General features: G+C 40.9%; 1 protein-coding gene across 1 annotated transcript; it reads right to left on the bottom strand.

Annotated features, from left to right (window-relative positions):
* Window positions 1-5: 5 nt before the first annotated feature.
* Window positions 6-27,104, bottom strand: csgalnact1a (chondroitin sulfate N-acetylgalactosaminyltransferase 1a). The gene is made up of 8 exons (XM_041058794.1): window positions 26,970-27,104; window positions 16,691-17,997; window positions 14,259-14,475; window positions 12,087-12,188; window positions 4,408-4,586; window positions 4,209-4,303; window positions 3,883-3,964; window positions 6-1,952 (listed from the first exon to the last, which is right to left on the bottom strand). The coding sequence occupies exons 2-8, from the start codon at window positions 17,478-17,480 to the stop codon at window positions 1,657-1,659; spliced, it is 1,761 nt and encodes a 586-aa protein (XP_040914728.1). The 5' UTR covers window positions 17,481-17,997; window positions 26,970-27,104; the 3' UTR covers window positions 6-1,656.
* Window positions 27,105-27,963: the final 859 nt, after the last annotated feature.

The following is a 27,963-nucleotide window of genomic DNA, read 5'->3' as shown; positions in this document are numbered from 1 at the left end:
TTTACAATGCACAAATATGTTTTAATTAACTTATTTACATGAAGTGAAAAGATAACTTGAATTATAAAGACAGTTTGATGTATTATTACAAGAAATGTTTCAAGGAAATAAAAAATAAAATTCAAAAAGTGCCTCTTTTCACATCTTTGGTCAACCACCAAAAATACAGATTGTGTTGCCTCTAAGGACTGAAGAAGTGCAGGAGAAAGATTCATGGATGATACATAAATTAACCATGATAAAATATGGTTTTAATATGTTTCTCCAGTTCTTGTGACTGCTCCGTAACACATATAATGTGTCTTTATTGCACTCTGGACTTTATTCATGACACAAGAGTCATGTTTGATTGAAAAAAACAAAAATACAAAGATCAAAAGGCTTATTCTGACTTGTTCAGTCATCGTCAGTGTCATGACAGCAAACAGTTTTACTGCCAGTCCTTTAGCTATCCACCATGTGGCCCCAAATTAGTTATGTGGCAGAAAAACACCAATTAGTCTACATTATGTTTTATCTTTTAAATTCAACATTTAAAAAAATAATCATATGTTTAGTCATATTGTGGGCATACATATCTAAGTCTTGTAAAAGTCAAATTTTTACTCGCAAATACCTGATAATGCAATTTATGGTGTTTTCTTGCTTCATTAAAGAGGTGAATGGCCTACACACACAACACTGCATTCGAAATTTAGATAGAGAGATTACAAAATAATACCAAAAATAAATAACAAAATAAAGATTACTGATCAATAAATTATTTAAAAAAAAAAAAGTTTTACAAGGCCATGGCAGGTTTTGGACAAGTCCTTCATTGTTTTGTTTTTCACCTACGTGTTATTCACTTTCAGTCCACCAGATAGCTCTGTTTCCCTACATATGAAAACCTGTAGGTTAAATCTTTCACTGGCCATCATGAAGAAACAGTGTTAAGGTTTTATCCACACAAGGCACATGGTTCAGAAAGATGTTACAGCTCAAGATTAGGCCCCACATTTTGTGTCTGTAAGGCCTTGCTGCAGTTACAGAGGAATACACATATGGACATTAAATTACAGATGAACGTATCAGACGAAATGAAAGTCCACTACAGTTGCTCAGATAAATGCGTCCAGCAGTTCAATCAGTATTATTTATCTGAAACTTTATGTTTCTACAGCTACAATAGAGCAACGACATGCTCTGAATCCTTGAAAAGTTGGTAAAAAAAAAAAAAAAGTCTTCACATTTTTGATTAAGGGAACAGTTGGATATTTTGGGAAATATGCTTAATAGGTTTCTTTCTGAGAGTTAAATAAGCAGGTCGCTAATTCTCCCACATCTGTATGTAAAATATGAAGTTACAGCCAGGAAGAAAGAGAGAAGAAATAATATGTTAATTAGTGAGCTGTAAACTTTCTGCAGTTTTTTTATTGTTGGACAGAGCCAGGCTAGCTGCTTCCCCCTGTTTCCAGTCTTTATGCTAAGCTATGCTAATCACCTGCTATCTCCATATCTCCCGTAGAGAGACGAGAGTGGTATCTGTTGTCTGGTCTAACTCTCAGCAAGAAACCAAATAAGTGTATTTTCCCAAATGTTGAACTGTTCTTTTAAATCGCACATAGTCCAGATCAGTTGAATTCCACTGATTATAATTCCAGCAGCTTTGAGTCTTCATGACTTCTTGGGATTTGAGTTTTGCTGCTGTTTCTGTTTGCGGAGGTGAGCTTCGATCTCATGCCTGAAGAACAGCATGCCCAACTGACCATGCGAGGCCTCGTTCATGGCCTTTGACTGCATGCACATGCGATACTGGTCCGGAGGGAGCTCGTCGGCACAGTGCTTCTCATGCCACAGGTGAAACAAGCCTCGGGACGGAGCTCGCACCACTAAGAGGTTGCTATGAAGGTACTTCCTGTAGAGGTGGACATCTTCACCACCCCAGCCTTTGATGTCGATGTCAAAACCTCCTAAGAGGACAGAACACAAACATAATGCAAAACCTTTCATTATAGCATCAATGGACATGCAGATATGTAAAGTGGAGATTTCAAACCTCTTTATATGCAAAGAGTTTTCTAAGCAATGCTTGTTTTCAGTGCAGTGTTCACTACCTCTTAAAGGAATGCTGATTATGAATCCTGATTAGAGTGTACAGAATGTGATCATAATCAGTTCCCTCTCCACACTGCCTGGTTTGTTGTTTCATGAGGGGGCAGCGAGGAAATTCTAGATTGATGGCGAGTGCAGCAAAACAGCTCTTGACCAGGCATGTTTAAATCTGCATCTTCACATGTCTGAACCACTCATGTGGGCTTTTGCTCACACTTTGTGTCACGCTGCAGTTTGATTTTGATCATTCTTTGTGTTTCCTTTTTAATGAATGCTCGAGGGCCAAACACAGAGAAGAGGGGAATTTGAACCCAACAGACGAACTGTTCATCTGTTTGCACTCATGGCCTAAATATATATTCCATCGTAATTTCTGATGAGCATGAAACTGCACAGCTAAATTATGCTTTTAAAGGATTAGTTTCACATTTGGGGACACACTATCATTTTCTGTCTTGTAGAAAGTTAGATGAGAAGATTTACTGCACAGTTTAGTTTAGAATGAGAACTAGAACATAGGGAAACAACAAGCCCAGCTCTGCAGACAAAAAACAAACAAAAAAAAAAAACACGTGTGTGTTTAATCCATAGAAAAAAAACAAGAAACTGTGGTTTTACGGGAAGCCACTGTGCCTGGCCAAGAAAGAGTCTGCACGTAACCCCCTGTAAAACCACAACTTCTCTCTTTTTTGTACAGATTAAACACAACACAAGTCCTCCAAATGAATGTTCCATTTTCTATGCACTCTGGAATGACACATTTAAGTGTTTTCTCATCCTACTCTACGAGGGTTAGGTTAGATGAAGATCATGGTTTGGGTTAAAGTGGCAACTTCATTAAGGTTAGGGGACCTTTGTCATCATGGTTACAATAATAACCACTTAAGGTTAAGGAATAACCACCATCATGGTTAAAAGACACCAAGTCGCTAACAGGAGGTGAACAGCTTAAGGTAGCCCATTTCCAGTCTTTATGCTAAGCTAAGCTAACCCACTGCTGGCTATGGCTACATATTTACTGTATAGGCATGATAGTGGAATCAATTATTTGTTTATTTATTTATTTGTTTGTTTGTTCATTTACTTGGATCCCCATTAGTTGTTACCAGCCCAACAGCTACTCTTTCTTGGGTACACAGAAAAAAAAATCCTACAGCAATCTCAAACAAACATGTGCATGTCCATATGCTCGTACATAAACATGCATACTTGCATCTATCTCATAATGTCGAACTATTCTTTTAAAACAGACTTCTGGCTTCTTGTGTTACACTTTGGCACAGTTAAGCAAGTTCATTTGCACGCTTGTGTGTGCTTCTTTGGGTCCTAAACAATAAAACACTCTGTATTTCACTGTAGCCTGTAATTGATTTCACTTGGGAGGGAAACTAATTTGATGTAAATCTGTCTGGAGAGCCAATATGCCTCACCTTAATATACAGATGGAGAGGACACAGGGCTATGAGATATGCTAATATATGCTGCTACTGCTGCTCAGAGCTGTTTCATGCACAGTAATATAATAAAATCCCATCCAAGTTAAGGAATGTAATGTAATACTGAACCGCTTGTGCTCTGATGTCTTTAATTTCCAGTAAGACATGGCACCGCTACCATAGCAGTACATATTTTTGTAGCCACCCAGGAAGCCTATTTTTACCCTGCATTATGCAACGCAATCAACCCCCAAGAGGAACTGTTTATGGATTCCTTAACCACTAAGATGTTGTGATGGGTACGACTGCACTGCATGTTGTGTTGCAAATGTTCTTGCTCTCTAATATTTACCTATGTTAATGAAGTCGGACCTGTATTGGCAGGTCATGCCGAAACCGAAATCCCTCCAGAACCCCGTGTCTTTCTTGATCACCTACAGAGAAAAGAACAGCAAGTCTTACTGAGCTCATGAACAGAAATATATCTGCTCGATCCACATGGGAGGTACTTCAACAAGGGTCCTTCTGTGGATTTGCACACCTAGCAGCTGGAAGGGGGAAATATTTCTCCATTTTCCAGATATATAGCATCACATTGAGTATGATATTTTCCACAAGTGGCTTGTAAGGTGTTGGAAAAAAGAAAGAGAGAGGATAGATTTGATTGGAGTGTGTTACCAGCTGTTGCTCCACTGGTGGGATGTGTTCAGGGCTTCCATAGATCAGAGTGGGGTTGTACTGGCTGAATAACACCGGGTAGAAAACCTTTTTACCTGAGATGCAGAGAGAGACAGTGCTGTCAGGCCACTAGGATATGATTTATCAGCAATGTGAGTGTGTGTGTGTGTGTGTGTGTGCGCAGAAGCGTATGTCTCACCAGGCTGTGTGTTGAGTCGGCAGCTGTTGAGAAAGTCAGCTGTGAAGTAGATGTCTACATCGCAGAAAAAAAGCAGCACGTTGCCTCCTTTCCAGGCTCGGGCCCCGACGTCTAGACCTCTTCCCCGAGAAAACTCCTCGTCCAGCTGCAGCAGAGTGTAATTCTTAAAATTAACTTCCCTGCAGACACAGAGAGAGAAAAGAAGAAGAAGCAGAAGCAGAAGTCAATTTTCTAATAGCAAAAATGTGACATTAGAATTTTAACGAATTCATTCAAAATCAAAGATCTCATTCAAACTCTTCACGGTGAAACTGTTAATGTGACAGAGCTGGAAACAGAAAATATAACTGTGTCTTATGGCAAGAAGTAATTTCACGGAGAATTAGAAAGATATTTTCTCTATTTATTTTTACACACTACAGGACACAGATTGTTCGTGTTTCTCTTTCTGATTCTCAATAATTCTCATAACTAGTTATTTCATTCCTCATTCTGTACAGTTTATCACATGCCAATACTCTGTATCGAATCTACTGCACTTTGCTGCACAAAACATCACAGCAATAGCTTAACTGAACTTAAATTAATTGAAAGACAGAAAGAGAGGGAGAGGAAGAGAGAGAGAGAGATTAAAATAAAATCAATGAAAAACAGGAAATGAACAGTAACAGAGCAAAAGTAAGAGTTTGATTGATGAGTCGGTTGCAACGACTCAGAAACCAAGATCCTTATGAAAACACAAACAATAAAAATGTTCAGCAGGTAATCTTGCAGTTCAGGTGTGCAAGGGTGCATTATGCACCTTCTGCATTTCCGTATTTCAGTATGGAGCCTTAATCCTGAGGCTGTACTGACGTGATGCATGTTATTCCGAAATAAATTTGTGTTTAATCTAATGACCACAAACTAATGCAATACATGGGACATGTATTGTTTTTCAGAACAAGAGGAATGGTTGGTTTCTATGGCTCTAGGCAAAACATTAATGAAGTTGCACTGTGCCCAGTGGGTACATAAATGCAACAGAGTTGGAAGAAGCTGAAGGTCAATAGGGGCCCATGGTGAAATCTTGCCCCGGGCTTCTGTGGAGGGTTAATCCGGCCTTGGTAATCCTTGGTTTTCTGCCTTTATTATTTTCCACCCAAAGATTAAAACATAATGACCTCACAAATCTTCTTCCAAAAGTTCACATCAGCACAAACTTTTGCAGTCTGACTTCATTTCACTCCCCCAACATGTTCACGGGCCAGCTCCTGTTGCTCACCCCCTGACCCTGGTCCTGATATGGACGAGCTTTAACTGCAACAGAAAATGAACAGCACGGGATAACAACGCTTCCTCCATCACATGCCTTCAGTTTTTCAAGGATGTGGTGAGAGTAAAGGAAAACAGCTGGATCCAGATGTGCACAGCTGTGGCTTTTTCCTTAACCATAACTATTCACACTGTTAGTGACTAATCCTTCACTCATGCATGCACATACACAGACACACACACACACACACACACTCTTGCATCAACTTCACATAGAGGAGTTTGAGGAAAAACTGATTCACATGTCTGAGTCCAAGGCAGAACAAACAGGATCAGAGCTCCTTCTTCATTCATGTGCTGGGTGACATAACACATGGGAAACAGGGAGCAAGCAGACATACACAGCTTTTGTTGAAGGAAACCAGGATGACCAGAGGAAATGTGTTCAGCTTGTTTTTGCCTGAGGCAGCTTGAATCATGCTCCCTACATTTTCATCTAACTGCAGTGTGTTTGTGTCTGTGGACAGTGTGTACATATTGCTTGTGTAACATATTTATTCATGTGTATTACTGTTTTACTGCACTAAGCCTTTGTCTTGCTGAGAAACATAAACACGAAGCCACCAGCATCTTATTTGTCCATCTGAGTAACACTTCCAACAAAAACAATGTGTTCACATCCCCAAAAAATGTCTGATGACTTTAAGTACTGTGTGAAATTTTCATGTCCTTATACATCTGTCTGCATGCGTTTATGTGCTGTCAGGCAGTCGATATGTCAGCAGACAGTCTCCTCGTCCGTCAACAGTTTATGAATCCAAACAGGGTCGATCTGTTTCACAGTCTACACAGAGCCCCAGGAGAGGTGGACCCACCCACTGGCACTAAACTGTCCACAGATGGCAGAGACAGAGCACAATAGCTCTGTTTGTCTCAAACAATGTTAATGCAACACCAGCTACATTCACATGTTGATTCAGTCTCAGCTTTAATGGGGCAAGTAGCTCATTTGTCAGAGATGAAGGGAAAACTGTAAACTGTCAAGAGAAGGGTCTCTGTCTGAGGAAGCAATTATTTTGCTTGTTTCTTGCAATCTAAGCAAAAGAGGTGATAAAACTGATTTTCATTAATCCTTTTTGGTAATGATATGCTCGTGACTAACAATCTAATATTTTTTAAGGGAAAATGTAATTGCCTCTGTTTCAGGAGACAATTACAAGGTTGATATATATGTAATCCTGGTAAGTGCTTGGTTTGTGTGTGTTGACCTGAGTGTATTAACTGTTAAAAAAAATAATCCCCACAGACAGACAGGCACTACTATTGTGTGTCGAGTGGAAAAGTCCACTTAAATCCTGTAATATCCTTGTTTTCGAAGTTACTTTTATATCCTGCTGTTTTTCTGTGCATCAGTGCACTTATTATGACCTAAAATAGTCAATTTGTTTACTGCAGATGTGATGGCAGGTACCTAGTAGTGGCTGAATTATACAATTATGTCAGAGTGAGAAGCCTGTAAAGAGCTGTCATGTTGTGTCTCAGCAGCAGGCCTGATCCTGTTAGTTCTGCTCAGGACAGGGAGGGAAGACCAGATTTTCTTTATCTTTCTCTGTGAATTTGTGCCTCTGTAACACCATTTTTATGTATTTGCTTGTGTGTGGTTATAGCTAGAGGTCTGACTGCAGACATGAAAGGTCTCGACTGTAAGCCTCTATATGTTGCCAAACCCAGGCTTCTTTTCAGTCTCAACACGTGTCTGAGATACCAGAGAACTGTGCTTGCGTTTTAGCCAGGCTGGTGGCATTGCTCTGTGGATGGCGGCATTGCTCTGTGGATGGCGAGGGCAGCCTGTCCACCTCTTTGGTCCAGACTAAAATATCTCAACAACTATTTGACAGATTACCATGGAATTTTGTACAAACGTTCAAATTCCCCAGAGGATAAATCCTAATTACACCAATGATCCTCTGATGCTTGCTCTAGCGCCAACAGCAGGTCAGTGTTTTCATTATTCAGTGAAATGTCATATTCATTACAAACATTACAGGAAAAACACATTACACAGCTGATAAAACCTTACAATCATTAGCAAATGATAGCACACTTAACTAAAATGGTGAACACAGTCAACATTTCCTGCTAAGTATCAGCATGTTAGCGCTGCCACTGTGAGCATGTTTCATGCTGTTGTTGGCATTTAGCTCAAAGCACCGCTGTGCCTAATTGCATCCTCACAGAGCTGTGAGCAGTTTTGTTACGTCATAAATACATTTCAACCAAAGAAGCATTCCTCATCATCTGTCTGTGGTCTCGGGCACAGGAACACCGGTCAGTATCTTTCCTCTTCCAAGGCATTTTTATTTATTTATTTATTTATGCTTGCAAAAAAATTTTAAACAACTAATTTTTCCCGTTTTTCCTGTTCCAATGTCTGTCACCTGTCTGCTGTTTACAGAGCAGGGAGGCTCATGTATCCTCTCCCAGCTATTGTGCATAAGAAAAGAAAAAAAAAAACAAAACCTTGTGCTTTACAGTGAGCTGGGGAATCAGCAGTCTGTGCATGTAATGGAGAGGTAAGTGCAAGCTAGACTTGTTGTGATCACTCTAAAGCTGAGCCCTCAGGCAAGACAGATACACAAGTTATTAACACGGAGTAATTTGCAGAATGGTGATCTGTGAAGACACATGCTCTCTTTGATATGAATATTTCAACAGGGTTCTGTCTCCTCTCTGATTTGTTTATCATTTCATCTACTCATCCTGTCTCAATCACCTTCTGCTCAGCATTATCCTCTTGCCTCCTCAGAGCTGTCAGAGACTCTACAGAGAGTTGTTAACCCGTCTTTGACCTGAATGAAATGCCACAATAGCATCAAAGGCTTGTCGGAGCAGCTGTTGCAAGTTGGTACAAGAGAAAGATAAGAGGAAGGTTGTAGTTGAAGGACAAACAGAATGACCTCATCCTTCCTCTTTTTGTCTGTCCACATTTCTGGTCCTTTTCTTTTATCTTTAATCTAGTTTCCATTCTCCGAAAATCTTTTTTTTGCCAACTTTCCTTTTCTCTCCCATCTAATCTTTATGCCTCTCCTCTAACTTCCTCTCTTGATGTTTTCACCCCTCAACCATCGTCTCCCCACTGCTTCCGAAGAGCAGCAATTATTCATACCTATCGACGGGTATCTCTTTAAAACAGATCACTCATTCTTCTCCCTGCTTTACCCACAATCTCCCTCTCTTCAATCTGTATCTCCCCCTATTTATCTTACATTGTTTGGAATCTTTATTCTTAATTACGCAAGGTTCAGAAACGTACATGCCCCCCCATGGTTTCAGTTTGAGCTCAGGCTTTGAAGTACAGATGTGTAAGCGATACACTTGAAAGTTGGGCAGCTGATCCCATCTATTTTAAACAATCTCCCTAGTGTGTGCCAGAATATTTGTATGCTGAGGCTCTGATTTGCTGGACCGTTGCCTTTTATCACCTATATTCTACTTGTTTTGGATTTTGTTACAGTAAAACTGGTTTGGCTGTTGATACTTACACCCAACTTCAACAAAAACCAAGCCATTTTTACCCCTATAAACTGACTAGATGAGTTGATAAGGGTTAGAAAGATTGGTGGAGATCTGAGACAATTTAGATGTTGTTGGACTCATGGGAAATTTGCCTCAAGCAGTTTATACTGGCTGTTGAAACTCATGCAAATGCTTTTTCGTTAGAATTTGAGCAGGGACGGTGTGCTACTAAAAAGCAGAGAGTGTGACTGCATGTGATTTCACAAAAAAAAAAAGGACAAATAGCTGGAGGTGATTTGGGAGCAGACACAAACTAAACCAGTTACTGGAGGTGAATTTAATTTGTAGGAAGGGCAGTGTAGAATCAGATCAGCCACTAATGATGCCATCACTGCTGGGAACAGATATTGACTTGTTTGTGAGTGAAGATGTCTGAGTGTGTGTGTGTGTGTGTGTGTGTGTACTTGCAGGTGAACTGTGTCTTTGTGAGGAAATTGTTGTTGGCCTGCAACTCTTCCTTTCGGCTTTTTGGTCTTTCAAGCTTAACCTTTTGAAATACACCGTCCCACCCATGGAACACTTTGACCTTGGTAGTGCTACTTTAGGTGTGTTTTGGTCTGTACCAGACTCTTCCGTCTTCACACAACCATGACAAATCAAACATTGTTTGAAGGCTCTGAGTCTCCTGATTCTCACTGTGCACATCACTGCAGGATCACCATGTCACTGCAACAGCTGTTGACACCGAATTTGACCAGATTTGTGGCTACGGCTCTAAAGTGTTTTGCACAAAATGGGGGTGTATGGTGGCAGGTTAAAGTTGGAATTATTTTAGGTTAAAAACTGAATAAAATAAGAATTTGTTGCTAAGACGATCAGTCAGTTAGCTGAACAGATTAGTCAGTCAATAAACAATTGCAATAACTGATTAATTCTGCAAGTCATTCACATTCAATACAACTTATCAAATGTGAGGATTGGCTTGTTCTTGGTTTTTAGCCAGTAGTACAGCGCCCGTCAAGCTGAAGCGTGACCTTTTCATATTTGATTCAAAAGATTAAATAGAATTTCATTAAATTAATTCAATTAATTTAATTAAGTTATTTCAAAGTAATTTGAGTAAATTGAATCTAATTTAATTGCATAAATTTAACTCAGTTTAATTTCATTGATTTATTCTAACTCTTCTAATTTGATTCACTATATTTAAACTCAGTTTAATTTCACTGATTAAATCTAATCTACTTTATGTGTGTAAATTTCACTCAATTGGCGACTGAGTGACTGAGTGCTTAGGACACATATCACATTGGTCCTGAGCAGCACATTCCCAGTTGGCCTCCTGGCTGGACATACCATTTCTTGCATGTCATTCAATTAAATTAAACTGAGCCAAATTAATGCAATTAAATTTACTCCATAAAATTAAATGTATACAGGTACATTAAATGGAGATGAATTAATTAAAGTAAATAATATTTTTACTTTTATACCTGTATTTGATAGAGACAGTGAAGACAGGCAGGGAATGTGATGATGACAGGTAGTTCTGTTATATTTTAATGTATAATTACATTTATCATGTACCATTAAATTTTTGACTGTCATTGCTTTGGGCTCTATTTATATATTAATTAAGCAATTAAGAGATGACTGTTTAAGGATAATTATTCTTTCACTTTCAGCCTGATTGCACATGCACACATGCATGAACCTTCCACTGTGAGGCTATATGCAGTTTGCGGTTTTATCTGTGTTTATACTGTGTGTATACTGTATGTGTGCTGTATGTGTGCGTCTGCCTTGGATCCCAGAAAATGGAACCACAGGTAGTTATCTTCCAATTATGACTCCCATTCATTTTAACCACAGTCTGAAAGCCAGATAAAGGAAAAGAGGAGTACAGAGTTGATTACAGGAACTGATTCAGACCCAGATAAGCTGCGACATAACTGATGAATGCATTGTTAGACTGTGAGAAGAATACAAAAGGCGTAGGAGAGTTCAAGGCAGAGCTGCAGCTCAAGGAGAAAAATTATAGGACTGCTTTATTCAACACCCTGACTGTACCCTCATTTACTTTTGCTCCAACTGCTTTCCATTCAGCATGTTTCTCTTGCAATCCTTGTTGGTCACTCCTTTAAGAAGTCTCCCGCAGTAAAATCAATAATATTACAGGTTTGTTGGATGCTTATGTTCTTCTTTCTACATTCACAGGTCCTGATTTTGCCTTCTTTATGCTTCACGTGACTCTTTCCTTCAAGACTATTTAATGCTGCCTTTTTTTTTAATCTCCACCGTTTCCCTCAGCGACAGCAGCAGGAGGAGACACAGAGAGACAAAGAGACGCTGTGTGATACTGGAGATAGTCCGACTGATTCAAGGCCACACAAAAACCTTCGGGGCTGGGAAATCGACAAGCATCACCATAGCAACCCCCTCAGGGAATCTATGGCTCAATCCACAGTGGATCAGCCACACAGCGATCGTCTCCAGAGGTGTGGGTGTCGAGGTCCCTATTAGAGGGTAGCGTGAGTCATGGACGATCACAGGCCTGTTGTAATTTATCTGTGTTGGCTGGTAGCTCTCAACTCCTCAGCATGGGTGGCACACTGCTCCATTATTCATCAGACAGATGACTGGCTGTGGCAGGACGCCGACCCAGGAGGTGTGTGTGTGTGTGTGTGTGTTTTGTCTGTGTCGTGAGAGAGAGGGGGACAGATTACCACACATGAGGAAGAGGTGTTTCTGGTGCATGTGTGGAAATTGAGAAAATGTTTTTACAGCACTTGCTTCTGAGAGCGGGTGCGTGACTGCGGCAGTGTTCGTTTCATTACATAAATTGCATTCCATATTCTGTGTTTGGCCTCTAATTCAAAGATCTGATCTTGGCTGGGGTTCCAACCCACCTGGATGTATTCTCCAGAGTGCTGCGGACTTCATTCATCTGTTCTTTCCCAAAATACACCACTGTCAGATGGACCCGGCCGTCCTGACGCACACAGACTTCCCTGTACATATACACAAACACACAGAGGAAGGGACATTAAACTGAGCAGGGGGATGATGGGAAGGAAGAGCACTGTGATGAATTGAGGGGTTTTAAAAAGAAGGTCTTGGTTTAGAGGTTTTATTTATTCAAGTGCTTAAACAAGCAGTCCAACAAAAACTCACATAACTGACTAATTAATTGTTTCAATCATTCATCGAGGAAAAAATTTCAAGCATTTGCTGGTTTCAGCTTCTTCAGTGAAAGAATGTGCCGCTCATCTCTGTTTCATACAATCATAAATTTGATTTCTTCGGGTTTTGGGTTGTTAGTTGGAAGACAGAATCAAAAATATAAGCCCTCTGGATCATGGAGATTGTGATGTGCCTCTTTCACTATTTCCTGACATTTAAAGACTAAAGGATTAATTAATTGATGAAAAAGAAAAACATACAATCCTGACTATCCCCATTCTGACAACATGTTAAAGCACACAGAGGGAGAGACTGTGTGCGAGTAAAAGAGAGACCAGGTGGGAGATGCCTGCAGGCACTTTGATGGAGACATGTCAAATATATCACACACATGCTGAAGATAATTCACCTCCTCTCCCACAACATACACACACATTTGTCAGAATTTTCCCCAGAAGCACAGGGAGGAAATGTCTCATAAAACTCAACTAGATGAAGACAAGATGCTTAAAAATGACTAAATATGTGCAGAGGATACTGAGTAGTGATGAATAATACATTTTTCCTGTCATTATAGAAGGTTCTCTGTAAAAGCCAGCATTATTAGCAGTAAACTGATTTTTTGAGGGGATCTGATGAGGCATTCTTCTTTTTCTCACTGGGATAAATGTTTTAAAAATGTTAAACTCTTTATCATATAGTAAGAACAAGGTTTTCTTTTGATACTCCAACAGAGCCTGAGAGCAAATGTTTGCAGCTTGTGTGAATTCACATTTTATCTCTTTACGCTGAACTAGGGAAACATATCACAGTGAATCAGAAATGCTGTTATTTTTGAGTCTAAATGTGAATAAAGAACATTTGATAAATATGCAGTTACTCACTATTATCACCCCCTAAACACACACACACACACTTTCCCCAGTACACCTTTAATATGGATGAGGGTAAAGTGTTTGCTCAGCGACTCGCTGAATCTTTCAAGTAAGTACACTTCTTGCCATGCTTTATATCAACTTCTGCTGGTCTGCCTAGGGGGGCATTTTAATGGGGTTCAACACTGCCACTAAGCAGGATTTACCATGTAAAAAGAGCTGTGATAAGCAGCAGCGGCAGCACAATAAATCACAGCCATTAAGGAGGATGTTTCCTCAACTGATGGTGACGGACTGTGGAGCTGAAACAAGCACATTTTGCTGATGGCTGATGAGTTTTGACTGCTCGTCAAAATATGAATGTGATTTTATTTTTTAAATGACATTAGCTATGAATTTTAAATTCATCTTGGGCGAATCCATTAAGAGAAAATCAGCCCTTCTTACTTTTTCATTATCAAAAATTTTGCATGATTTCATCACATAGACGCTGTAGCCTGGATCTGTTTGCGATGCATCAAAAATGTATATGAAGTGAATTTCCTGTGGTCATGCAGTAACGGATAAAAACTGAGCTAGGAGCAGTAAGGCTATCTTTGCTCATATTCCTGTCTGATTCATTTAAATTTCTCTTAGATTGTTTACATTATGATTATGCCTACCAGCACCAAAATAAATTAACTGATAGCACTACATGTGCAGTTTCAAAATGTTAATTACACATTCCTTCGAAAAAGAAAAATAGCCTCTCTCATGTTAATTTTCTTTCCTCTAACTCCCCCACTTCTGGTCCTTGTCTGCCTGATCCCCAATTAAAATGTAAAATTGGAATCAAAACTGGATTTGAATAACAGAGTATCACATTTTCCTGCATTAGTTATGTGTGGTACAGAGAATCGCCTTGAATAATTTATTGTGGTGCTTCTGTTTCTGTCACATTGTCTGTTGCTTTGCAATTAACAGCTGGAAACACGTAAGTAAATAAAATCAAGAATTTAAGAATTTGATTTCACAGAGTCTCACCTGAAGTTCAGCATGAACTGTTTGAACTTGTCTGTGCGCTTGGACAGTGGGACGATGATGTTGATCGGGACGTTGGCTGTGTCCACTCTCTCGTTTTTCACCTTCATCAATGGTCCAAAGGGACGGAAGAGGACCAGGCGCCTGAATTCATTGCTTGACTCTCCTCTGAAGGTCAGCTCGTACAGCGTCCCTTTGTCCTTCTCTGTACGAGTGATACCTAATGGGTGAAACACAGAGACATGAACTCAAGACCAAATAAATGTAAAAATACAGTGCATAATCCTATATGTTTTCTTCTTCTTTCGGAGTTTTAATGTCAGATTTTAGTTTCTTTGTTGTTCCTCTTTGGGGTTTTTTTGTCACGATGATTCTGTTTTCCTAGTTTTCTCCAGGTCCAGGCTTTTGTTTAAATCCCTTGAGATTTCTGAATTTCTAAGAGTCAAAGATCATGTTTTTCCCAGTTAGTTAATATCTAATTTTAAAAATTACACATAAAATAGGAAATTATGAGCTGATGCTAAAATTGTTTTCCCTTTCAAGGGAATAGCATTTTTAGCCTCAGCTTCATCATTTATCTCTTTGTGTGTGTCATCAGTGCTCTGTGACAGCCTGATACTGTGTGTATATGAGGGAAAAGAAAAACAAAAAGGAAGAGGGCATATGAGGCCACATGAGATATTGTCCATGCACTCTGCAGCTCCTAGGCAAAGAGCCATAAGTGTGCATACACATATAACATGCACACACTGAAAGGCTATTATGGTTATCCAGACCAATTTTCTTGTTGCAGGCCTTGCATCAGCTTGTTCCTCAAGAGAGAAAGTTGTTTTTCAATTAAGCTGCTATTAGTAAGATTATTACTTTAAAATTGACCTACTTAGGTCGGTGGGGGTAGAGAGAAAAGAAAAATGACATAGAAACTAAGTAGCGAGACCAGAGGGAAAAGAAGTAGACAGGATGGAAAAGAGAGAGGAACAAAACACATCACTGGAAGGAGGCATGGTCTTCAAAGAACTTGGAAGACAGACACACAGATAGAAGAGGGTAAAAAAAAAACGACAGAGAAAAAGCGAGAGAACAGAAAGATGTCTGTGGGCAAAGATTTACAGTCTGATAGCAGCTTAAATTAAGGCTTTCCTGTTAAGTTGGCCAGCTTCCTGTGATGGGAGTCCTCAGTTCCCAGAGGGACACGATAAGCTTTCATTTAGTAAATATGTTGGACAATTTAGACTAAATGCCTTCACTTCCTGTCTCTGTCTTTCTGTCTAACTGTACCTCTCTGTCCCTTTCTAAGGACAGACCTCCGTGACTGGTGAGTTCATTTTGCATACCTCGAGCGTTTGTGTGCAGTTTCAGCTCACTAGCTTGTGAATGCAGCCCTGACAGCTCCCTGAAGATGCTTTTGTCTGGCCATCTAGACTGCCTTTCTCTTGTCTGGCTATTTGGATAAAAAAAACTGCCTTTTCAGGATTTGCTTAAAATCAATAGTTAAATCCATTAAGGAGCATTAAGTGCAAAATATGAGCAGGACGGAGTTGCTATTTCATTAAATGCAAGCTGCGCTCCACTCTCCTACTCTTTTGTTCAGGATTTGCAGAGGCTGTTTATGTGAATATACACAGATAAAGACAAATGTATGCACATCTATTAAGATCACCTTCACATAAACACACACTTAGATTGCACGAGACCACACACAGGCTCATGCACATGTAAGAGACTCCTCATAGTGACCTATGGCTCATTTCCTCCGAGCCAGGTGCCTCTATTACTCACTTTTAAACCTCCACCCACTCACACGCTGAAGATGGTGACCTTCAAAGAGCAGATCACACAAACCAGATACACGCACACACTAAAATACCACGTTTGAAGAGATGCTCCACTGTGAATGAGGAGCAGCTGTGTTCATTTCCTGGGGGTCTGATCAGAGCTGGGCAGAACAATCTAGGAGGATATCCTGGCTGTACTTTTAAAATACTAACATGTCTCTGACCTTCCAGGAATTCATGTACTAACAAAACAAAAACAGAAAAAATCTTGTCAATAGTAGAAATAGAGTACATTTGTTCTCCCGGTTACATTTCACATTTCAAGGGTGGGATGGTGGGTGTACAAAGCACAAGACTTGGAGAATGGAGCGCATGGTTCTGAGTCCCATGTATGTTTGGATTTAGGCAACAAAAGCCTTAGGGAGAGGTCGTGGTTTAAGTAAACTTTTCATAGATGAGATTCAGGTTAATGGGATTTTTCTGTAGTGCACAAAGACCATAATCTTTCCCTCATCTTAACAAAGTACTGGATACAGTAATTAACATTTCCTTATTGTGTTAACAGAAAATATAATCCAAACCACATTATGTTTCCTTCAAAGTGGATTTACCGTGTATATAAACCTAATTTGTAGATGACAGGATTTGATGTGCTCTCACCTTCTATGAAGTCAGACGGTGCATAAACTTTGCTAACTTGAGTCTTCTCTGCTGCACCCCTGCTGTCCTGCTTGGATAAAGGTGTGTTGAGGCTGTGCAGGGCGATCTCCAGCACCTCCCCCAGCTCCTCTCTCTTGTCCTTCCTCACTGGCTTCTCCTCAGGGTGACGCGTCAGCCCCATCTCCAGCTGGTACACCTTCTGCAGGGTGAAACTCTCAAATGGAACCACTGCATACTCACTGGGCAGCCTGATGCCGGCCGTCACCTCGGCCTTCGACAGCTGGCTCCTCAGGAAATCCTGGAGATCAGCCTGCTGACCACCTCCCTGGGACCCGGCCCCAGCCTCCTGTCCTACTGCTGGACCCCCGGTGGCTCTCTTCAGACTCTCCTGCACTCCTTTCAGCTGCTGGCTGCGCTCCTGCAAAGCCTCCTTCAGGTGAGCAATCTCCTTCTTCAAGGAGGAGATGTGAAGGCGGTGCTGCTCCTCACGCTCTTGAAGGAGCACCTGGTACGACTGGACACCTGGCGATCCACCGCTTTGGGCAGGCCCAGCTCCGGCTCCTCCTGTCCCACCAGCACCTGCTCCAATCCCCGGCCCTGTGCCCCCCAGGCTGGGGTGATTGGGTCCAGCACGGGGTAATGCATGACTCAGTGGAGGGTCATCAGAGTGTGGAGGGCTGCAGGTCATCACATAGAGCAGTGACAGGGAGCAGCAGAGGAGCACCAGCACACCCCCGACACGCGAGACCCGGGCTAGTAGTCCACGCCGCAACATTACTGCATGTAGCATCAAAACTCACTGCTCTGAGTTTAAACAGCCATCCACACAGAGAGAGAGAGAGAAATATCATGTAACCTCACACACTCCAGCCTCTATGATAAGAGTCCTTTTGTGATTATGTTCCATCACCCAGTGAGGAGGCGGTCTGCTTATCAGTGTGAGGTCATTTAATCTGAATTAGGTCATTGCCGCTCCACTGGCTGAGATTGTAACTTGTTTTGTCATTGGCAAAATAAATGTGTGAAGGTCACAAGCTTTTAAAAAGCACTTTTCCCCTTTCTGTTGGTGAAATTAGCTCCGTGGTCCGCGAGAAGAGCGTCCCAAATGTTGTTACATCATCTATCACTCATATGTGATTCATCTGTTCACAGACTCTGACTCGCTCAGTCGGTCCATGATGTCCTCTGCCTGTCTGCCTCTGTTGAAATGACAGAATATTCAGACGTGTGAAGCAGGCTGATGCACTGAGAAAAAAATGTTCCAGGAAAAATCAAATCCTCAGCAGGGGTTCCTTCATATTGTTTTCCTGACAGCAAAAACAGAAAGGAGAGAGACAGAGAGGTTTGTCGTTAGAGAGATAATCATTCTTAATATCTTGACCTCCACCAACTGCATCTCATTACCGTTCGTTGTGTCACTTGAGAGCGTAACAAATCATAAACACACCAGACTGCTCTGACATGTTAGTTTAGTTAATGGCAAAGGGTTTAACTGCCTACGCCAAACCAAGCATTCCTCCAGGACTACAGCTCCTGGAAAACAATGTTGTCACTGATGTGTGTGTGAATAAGCGGCAGTGTGCAGGGGCGTGTGTTTAAAAGTGTAGTGTTTGTGTGTTATTATGAGAGTGTGTTCAGTAGATACAAAGCAAAGAAACTAGGACATGTATACCTGCAGTATACACAGAATTTGCGAATGTCATACTGCCAGACCGCTCTTTATTTATATAACTTTTATTTAACCACAGTGCCTCCTGAGATACATCATCTCTTTTTTGAGAGACCAGCAATGACATCCTTGCCTATTTAAAACCATTACCTTCATCATGAAGCATTTGTTGATGTGGTGACACAAAGGTAGCATTCTCAAATAAAGTTTCTCTCAAAGTTTGTTTCAGACCCAGAGGTACAAAGCTCTGGGTGCTTCACTTTCCTGTAGTGTAGATTAATTTGATGACTCTAAATCCCGTAGGTGTCATGATCTATGGCTGTCTGTGATAGACTGGCAAAGTGTCTGGGTATACCCCAGCTGGGATAGGTGACCCTGCAAAGAATATGCGGTTGTTGATAATGGATGGACTGAGTTCAGAATAGGCATTAAAAATGTGCTGTCTAGGGCGGTGGCCTAATGATTTGTCACATAACTGCAAAGTTCATGGTTTGACTCATGATTCCTTTAAAGGGATAACTGACCAATACAGGATAGAGTACAAAAATCCTTATTAGTTTGAAATGCTCATGGTTCATGATGCCAAATAGTAGATGACAATGTGATCATAAACAAATATAGCCAAAAATATAAGACGACAGACGGCAGATGTTGTCTTATATCCAACACCAGCATAGAAAAAAGTGAGTGACACTGACGTGTATTTCAGTGTGGGAATGTGAGTGAGCATATATTTATGTTTTTTTTCTGGGAAGCTGTTTCGGTGTTTGAGTTACAGTAGGTATCTGTAAATGTATCTCTGTGTATCAGTCTTGGTCTCTCTTGACTCCCCACACAGTCAGCTCTTTTAACCGGGCTGCCAGAAGCCAAGCCTAATGAAAGGATTAGTATACGGCAGGAGTGAATACTGGACTGTGCTCCAACAGACGGCTGAATCAGGAGAGACGGGGCGTCTCTCCGGCAGGACCTCCACTGCCGACTCAGAAAAATGTTTGAGGAGAGGTTGCTTGTGGGAGAAAGTGGGTGAGTGAGTGAGTGAGTGCAAAATCTGGCTGCTGTGATGGAGTATCATCCTTTCAATTACAGGAAAATTCTCATGATGTCATTATATGGAGCTATCAGTTCTCAGAAAACCATGGCATGACATTGACATTAACAGCGTGGTAGAAGTTTAATCACTTTCTTTGGTTGGCTCACAAGCAGCTGCCATTAATTTTATTCCCATGTGATCACGAGCTGGGAAACTCCTCTCAGTAATTACATCACTTCTCCCAGTTTCATGATTTCCTGTAACGCACAGCGACACTTACACCACTGAAAGTGACCACAAGCCATCACACAAATGAGAACATGCACTTAGCTTTGACATTGTGAAGGTCAATTTGGCTTTTTTATCGAGCAGCAAATACACTACTTTACATTTCTAACTACAGTAAGCCTCTGATGTGTTCAGATGCAGAAGCAGCAGAGCGGCATTTTCATTGTCATGACATAAAAATCACTCAAAGTGTTACTCTGCCATGAAGTCTTAAATGACAAGCAGCTAATGATAGACTTCAACATATCTTTCATTGTTTTATGTTGAGGCATCTCTCTGATTGATCTGATTAATCATTTATCAGATGCCAGAAGATCATGAGAAATACCCGTCACGAGTACCCAGAGAATCAGCCAGATTCAGCAAAAAAAAACAACTAAACTTTAAACAATTGATTGCTTGTCACTGTTATGGATGTTACTGATGTTATACATGATACTGAACCAGTAATCATGCATATATGTATTTGGCAGCAGTGCATTTCTTCCCCTGTGACTTTGCTGAGACACGCTACTCATAGAAACAGCTGCCAAATATATCACAAACACAATAGCAGTAGAGATCCTTGTTGGCAAAGCAGTCAGTCCCTGCTGTAAAGTTATGAGAGAAAGATTCATCACTGGAGAGGAAGCTGGTGTGACTGAGATTTATGAGCAGAGACTCACAGTCAAACCACTGAGTCTCACCGGGAATGAATGAGTTGATTCAGCCCTGGTTATTTGACTCCCCATGGGGATAGGCATGGCTGCAACGCAGGAACACTGGCAGCTAAATAATCATGTTTGATTTTATTGATGGTGGGATGTCTGAACAGGCATCTCTAATTTCCTGCTTTGTGTTACCATAGTTGTGCCCATATAATGCTTATCTTTAGTATTTATTGAAGAGATGTGATATTTATGTACATTTTTTCACACAAAGAAAATACTATGCGTTTTGATTAAAAATATGTTTGCAAGCTTTATTGCATAGGATCCTTGGCCACTGTTTTGTTTGCGTTTTTTTTAAGTAAAAGAAGTAAAAATTTAAACTGAAACTGAAACTTTTTGTTGAGATGAAATTACACCATGTCACTGTAAGACTTTTTGTTTGGCACCTTCCCACAACACCTTGCCCCGACTTCATCCAATACTACTTATACATTATAATTTATAAAATAATCATATTTTCGAGTAGATTCACAATTGTAGCAAAAACAAAACATGAGATTTAACAGTTCCTGTTTTATCTGTGTAGGGCTGTGACTTCCCTCTAACTCTAACTCTGAGCCTGCACTGGCATCTGATATCTGTTTCCTGCTGTTTGTCTGAGTTTTAACTGTTCATGCTGCATTGACAGAATCTCTATCTCATGGAACTGCATAAAAAAAAACTAATACATCTACATGCAGAAGAAACACTGTCAAGCTAATTTGCCTACAGTGAAAACAGGCACAGGACACATTTCCTCCACTTCCTGAGGTAACAACTGATATGTTTTCCAGTTTATCACATATTTCATTCTCTCTGCTAGAAATAGAGACAGAGATGCACGGATGAGAGTGGGAGAGGGTCAGAGAGACACACATGAAATAAATAATCAGGCTGCCATAAAGAACAGAGAAAGACAGAATAGAGAGAGGATGATTTAGTATTTGGTGGACAGAGATGTTTCCAAAGCAGAGCTCTGCAGCGTCTGTTTCAGCCTCTGAAATCACTTCCTCCCCGCCTGCTGCAGCTTCCTGCCCACAGGGTATTTGTGTGTTTCTGTTTGTTTATTTGTGTGTATCTATGTGGGAATTTGCGTGTGTTTGTATCTGTTCCATTAGTAATATTGAGCACTGAGTGAGGAGGGGCAGCTTCTGCCAGAAAACAGAGAGAATGAATTTCTCCTCAGTCCTATGCCCCATTTCAGTCACACTAGTGCAGCAGAAATCACACATGAGTGACAGGCTACGTCTGCACTACAGCCTACAAGGGTCAACCTTTAGATGTCCTTTAGATGTTCGAGGCCTTTGAGAAACAACAAGCATCTCAGTCCTGCTGTCGTATTTGAAGAGATTATCTTTGCTCTCTGCTGGTATTTAATATGTTCAAGCCCACTCTTAGAGAATAATGTATGCACTAACAGCATACAGTATATGGTCTTTTCACAGGCAGAAGCTATTTGCAGCTGCATTAATTGAGAGGCTGTGAGTGTGTGTCTGAGTGTGAGTGAAACAGACTCATGAGAGAGAGAATCTGCCCCAAACAGAGAAAGCGGACCAAAAGCCACAGAGATATTAGATACTGTACATCAGCTTCAAAGGATTTTATCAGCTCGTACACTGCAAATTCTACACTTTGCATTTTTGTTGACGACAATCACGTGCATGCTCGAGAGTTTTAGATTTCCTTCCTAGAGTTCCTGAAACCCGCTTGAGTTGTGTAATCCATCACTGTGAACATCAAGTACTCCACTGATTCATTACTGCATTTGTTGGGAGACTTGAAAGAGAAAAATTAAAACAAGACTGGTCCAAATCTGTGCAAGTGAAACCTAAACTGGATTTATAGTTGTGTGTTAAGATTATATAGTAGCTACAGCTTTTATGCACGTAACCAGTGTGACCCAGGTACGTGCTGAGGCTAAGGCAGCTGTGGAGATACTAGACAAAATGAAGAATTTGATCTTATCCTTTGATCTTATCCTTTTCATTAACACGCATCTAAGTCATTTCCACTGAAAAACTTCTGCTCACTGTGATCACTGCCCTCTGTGACAGCAAATGAAACCATGGAAATACATGAGGCTGCCTGCCATAGTCTCGTATTCAGTAAATCATTACAGTGGACTTTCCATTGTCGCTCATATCGCAAAGCAAATGAAAGCATGTAAACACTGTTACGGTGAATATAACTGAAGAACGATATGGCCAGATCACGTACGATACATCTGTCATGTCTTGCATTGGTGCAATCAGATGCAAGGTATCTGATGCTGACCTTCGTATCACAGGTTTGCCGTAGGTATTCACGTCAAGAATCCTGTTAACTCCTTGTGTCACAGATATATCCAACTTAAAATATCCAGACTTTTGGTCCCGAGTATCACCGCGAGCAAGCAGTAGACCTTTTTCAAAGCAGACATTTTGACCTGTCACCACAGGAAAAGCACGTGTAAATACTAACATTAACCACAGCTAAATTTTATTAAGTGTAAAAGTAAGTTATTCCAGGGAGCCCGCATTTATAAAACCAGGACTCTGAAACTGTCCACCCCCAGCCACCCACATGGAATGCAGCCTTCATTAAAGTTGTTAAACACACCTGTGTTTTTTCTGCTGTGACATGTCAAAATGTCGACTCTGAAAAAGGTCTATAGAGACTCTTTGTTAAACCATCCGTACCTGATAAACGCCCAGACACTTCTAACTCCAAACCCCCGACTTGCAACACAGGCTTTTTGTTTTCAGTGCAAAGTCTTAAAAACAAACAGAGATAACCTCTGATGACACTGTCAGGGAGTATTTTCTCATCCTTGACAAAGCTCCTCCAGAGCCACAGAAGACATTATACAACTGTATTCACAGACTGAGGAGCAGTCGGAATGATGAGTGAACTGATCTTGATGCGTGAAATTCAAGGAGTTCCCCTTTAAGCGTTGACAGATTTGAACAGATTGCACCACATTACGTCACCGCAGTAATGTAACTTTGACAAAAACAAATGCAGACTTGATGTTGACCAAAGAGTGATTACACAACTAACATGTAAAATCACTGGTTCGGTCCTTTAAAAAATGCCTTCTCTGCCTTCTCTTTGTAGTTTTTCAACCAGTACACATCCTTCAAGTACACACATCCATACATGTTTACATGAGAGCGCATAGATGCATTAATCATTTAAACAGCATCCGTCCTCCCTAACCCTCTCCTCCTGTACACATCCACTCTCTCTAAGTAAGTGGCTGATAAACCACACAGCTGTGCAGGTTTAAACTCCTGTCCATGGTGTCTGTCTATGTCTCTGTATCCTGTCTCCCCAGAGCCTCTAGTGGGTTGTGTATTTGTTACAGGTCAAGGATGTTAATGCATTTATGTTCACGTTGGTCTCAGTGAATGTCAGGGCTTCTCCTCAGACAGCTCTGTCGGAACCTGCCCTCCAGCTATCTCACTGTAAAAACAAGGAATGTCCTTTAGAGAGGAAGAGGAGGAGAGGAGAAAGAGAAGAGAGGAGAGATTAATTAAGATAAATTTTAAAAATGAGTGGAAAAAAGGAGACTATTGAGAGTGTCAACCATGCTCACAGATTTCTTGAGGGGAACTATTAATCAGCTAGATTAGATACATGGTGTGAGGAGAAAATGAAGACCAGAGAGTCAGTATAAAGTGAGCATGTGGGAGGGGAAAAAAAGAGAGCGAAGCAGAGAAAGGTTTCTTTGATGTCTCTTGTCCCCTCAGGTGATTCTCCCTCCCATTCATTAGGGGCCGGTTTCCCCGGAACCTTCCTGTCGACGTGCCATCTGGAAGGCCCTTAAAAAAAACCAAAAAAAAAAACCCACTACACTCCTCTACTTCATTACAAGCGTCCCGTGTTAACATTCGCCACCCACCCTCCTCCTCCATCATTCCTCTCTCTCTCTCTCTGTTGGTCCCCAAAGTGTTCCATTTCCTCACGCTTAGGTTAGATCGTATGATATGAAACTTTAATGGTCCCCATGGGGAAAATGGGTTACTGCAGATGCAGAGAATGTAAGATAGATAGATAGATAGACAGAGAGTTAGTAGCTAAAATCCAAATCGTTTTATTCTCAGAATCTGGTGGAAACCAAAACAGAGCTACAAGAGCAGTGAGTTTTGGACTGACATTTGTTGAGGGAGGGGAAGCGCTGTTCTAACCCACCCACCCCCCCCCACGCCTGGTCCTGCCAGTCCAGGGAATCAATCTGCCGATCTTTCGGTGCCAAGCTCGCTTCTAATCTAAACTCCAGGCTACGGCTGCCCCATCACATTTTAGGCTCATCACAGATATATTGGCAAACATGTCGGCCGTAAGTAACAAGAAGTGCAGTCCAGAAATTCCAAACATACATCTGAGATAATTTAGAAACATTACAATTACAGACTTTGTTCACAGGGAGGAGGAAGAGGAAGTTTATTCCTCAACTGTGAAATGTTCAATGTAAACACAAAAATGTTTGTGTTTCTGTCATGTTTTTATCAGCTGATATAATGCTACTGACCTGAAAAATCCAGTATCAGCAGATGTGGTTTGTTAGCATTTAAAGACAGAGCATCTGTCACCCATCAAAAACAAGTCGCTCTGATTTCAATCCAAAATGAGCAGTGAGGACCACAAACATTGATTTTAAAGCTTGACGGAGTCAAAAACAATCTGCGAACCACACGAAAAGATTGATCTCTTCCATAAATCGATAATACAACAACAACCAAATCTACAGTGTGCTATATAAGTCTGTGCAGAGAGGAACAAAAATTAGTGGGCTCTCCCTCATTCAGTAAAACACAATGAAAAACCGCAATACAATTCTGATAGGGCACAGCTCATCTCTGCATAATTATGGTGCAATATAATAAATCTTGGTTTGTACAGCAAAGACACTCCCTTTGTCACATGCTTCACAATTGTTGAGAATGGTTTTACAAGCGAACAATTATGAGTGGCTGATGCTAGAGATGGCAAGAGAGCAAACACTTGTGTCCATAAATAGCATCTGTTCATCTCACAGTCGTAGCCACTGACCAGCAACACGCCATCAAAACTGCACATTCTCACCTTTTCAGTTCTTGCCACTTGTGTAACAAAGGTCATCATCGAATTTCTCCTACAGAAATGTCTGGCAAATCAGACGTTAATGAGTGGGAGCCAAGTTCAGTCAGAGCCAGAGCTCATTACTTCCCATTTTCAGTGGACAGTAAACCACCACACAGCGGTTGCATTTCTCAACTGTCTACATGCGAAGGTAGAGGCTTGGGAAACTGGCTTCTAGCACTTAAAACAGGTCTTTGTAAGGTTTACGGCAATAACTGTAACTGAATCAGCTCCAAAGTCTGATGACAATTACTGCTTTACGTAAGTGAACTTGACAGTCTGCCCTTGAGGCCATATACCATTCAGTGCCATCCATAAGCTCTCCATTTAATTTTTATAGCTTTTTATAAGGCAGCATCATCTAAATTACCTCTAATATCATCAGAGGTAATTTGTCAATACACTGCAGGGACATTACATCAGCGCCATTAAAATGTCACAGTGTAAATGTCCTAAAAGATTCTGTTATCTGATCTGTGAAACATGAGAATAGATGTGATCTGTACAGCCACAGCAAACGAGAACGCACGTAATCCAAGACTAATAGACATGCACTAAACACACATTTTGGACACATACACAATCATATTGAACATCTCAATCATTTAGTGATTCATTTTATCATCATTTCATTTTCCAGTTTTCCAGTTAATCACTCTTGGACAAAGGCATATACAGTAATTTACCCTGAGATTACAGTATGTGTGCACTCTCCAAAGTCTTTATCTTCTCTGCTTGCTAAACAACCACAAATCCCACTTAATCTCCAGTTTCATTCTTCCAATATGAGAAAAACAGCTCTGCCTGCTTGCAAACCAAATATTTCAGGGTGCTAGGTGCCTGTTAGTGAACGCACTAAGCAGGATTAGAGCCATTTCCTTGATAAAATCTCCAGCTTGCTCAAAATGCTGTGTGTATGCATGTGAGTGAGATGCAGAGGAACACTATGCTAAGGAAGCATGCACTTTCACTGAGTGCATGTAATTTTATTATCTGGGTCTACCCACAACAAATTATTGTTTTTTTTTTAATTCCTCCATGTGATTTTGCTTTCAGGTGACCTAAAGCACGACTCCCATTTTGACAACCTGGCTGGTCTTTACCAATATTTGCTGTAAGTATTGTTTCGTTTTTACTACATACAGCAGAAAAGTGTGTGTTCAGTCAATGTATGAATTAAACGTCTCAGTGAAAACAAGCCAGCACTTATAAAACAAGAGAGAAAATCAAATTACACTCACATGTTTTGTCAGTGTTTGCTTTCATTGTCGGCGTCTGTCTAAAAAGTGTGTTACAGGAAGAATGTAACTTGATTTAATTATGACTTATAGTTTTTTTTGTGACTCCCATAAATACAGCACTAAACTAAAAGTTCCCATTGAACAGGGTGAACAGGCACACAATTTAGGTATTACTCTTATTATTTTAGATTGTGGTTGCATTGGCAGGCTACAGCTGTAGTGTACAGTGTGAATATGCCCTCTCACCCGGCCAACCTACCTCTTCTTCCAGCGGTCGTCAGTTCAGTCCATCCTAAGTGGAGGTTTTGTTTTGTCCCGGTGCCGCGGTCCCCGGTCTCGCCCTCCAGCCCTCCGCTGGTCTACAGCCGACACTTGCTGAGCGCAGGAGCGGGCGTGAGCGTTTGTACCGCCGAGTGCCATGAAGCCGACCGGAGAGAGGCAGTACAACACCGGAATACAAGCGTTTCTGCCTTCAAAGTAAAAGACAAATTCACAACGTTAGTAGTATCAGTTTGGTAGCTTAGCTTTAACGTCTATGAAAATCGGAAAGAAGCAATTGCTAGCCTGGCACTACCCGAAATTAACAAAGTCAACCTACTAGCACTTCAAAAGCTCTCTAATTAACACCTTAAATCTTCGTTTAATACATATAAGAGCAATGTTAGAAAAAAAAAAAAAAGATTTGTGGTTTTAATGGGAGCTACACTGGACTATTTCTTGTTGTCATGGCGAGGTTGCTGGGCCACCAGTGGAAACTCCCGGAAGTTGTTGGATTTTATTGGCATTGGTCAGAATCAGGCCAGCTGTTTCCCCCTGTTTGCAGTGTTTATGCTGGGCTAAGCTAACCCGTATCCTGGCTTTAAACTTATATTTACCTTAAGGACATATTAATCATTTCACCCTAGCGAATACACGTACTTCCCAAAATGTTGCTATTGCTTTGTTCAAGGCTGGATTACCAGCCGGACAAAGAAGATGAGATCTCCATGTGTTTTCTCTCTGCATAACAATATCAATCAATTTGTTAGAAATTGGAAGGCCACTGGAAGGCTGGGTCACCCATCCTCTGTCTCACAAGCAACATTTGATAAGGTGGTACCAGAAAATTATTGAGAGCAAAAACTGAGAGAGAAAAGAGTTCAAACCCTGTCAGTTTATCGACGACTTAGTATCTTATTTTGAAGGTTTTGAGCGGAAGCATCCTTATTGACTTGTGCACTTGACGCTGGCGGTCCGACCGTGCGGGTCCGCCG

Source organism: Toxotes jaculatrix, chromosome 16 (genome assembly GCF_017976425.1).
Source record: "Toxotes jaculatrix isolate fToxJac2 chromosome 16, fToxJac2.pri, whole genome shotgun sequence".
Taxonomy (NCBI): Eukaryota; Metazoa; Chordata; class Actinopteri; family Toxotidae; genus Toxotes; species Toxotes jaculatrix.
Note: the sequence above shows the minus strand (reverse complement) of the source record. Positions and strands in the feature narration are given on the sequence as shown.

What these genes read in the sequence shown, in the direction of transcription:
- csgalnact1a (XM_041058794.1), bottom strand. Translation starts at nt 17,480, where the DNA reads ATGCTACATGCAGTAATGTTGCGGCGTGGACTACTAGCCCGGGTCTCG. An exon ending in CCGACTCAACACACAGCCTG is followed by an intron (nt 4,304 to 4,407) that starts GTGAGACATACG and finishes TCTGCATCTCAG; the next exon opens with GTAAAAAGGTTTTCTACCCG. An exon ending in GTCCGACTTCATTAACATAG is followed by an intron (nt 1,953 to 3,882) that starts GTAAATATTAGA and finishes CTGTCCTCTTAG; the next exon opens with GAGGTTTTGACATCGACATC.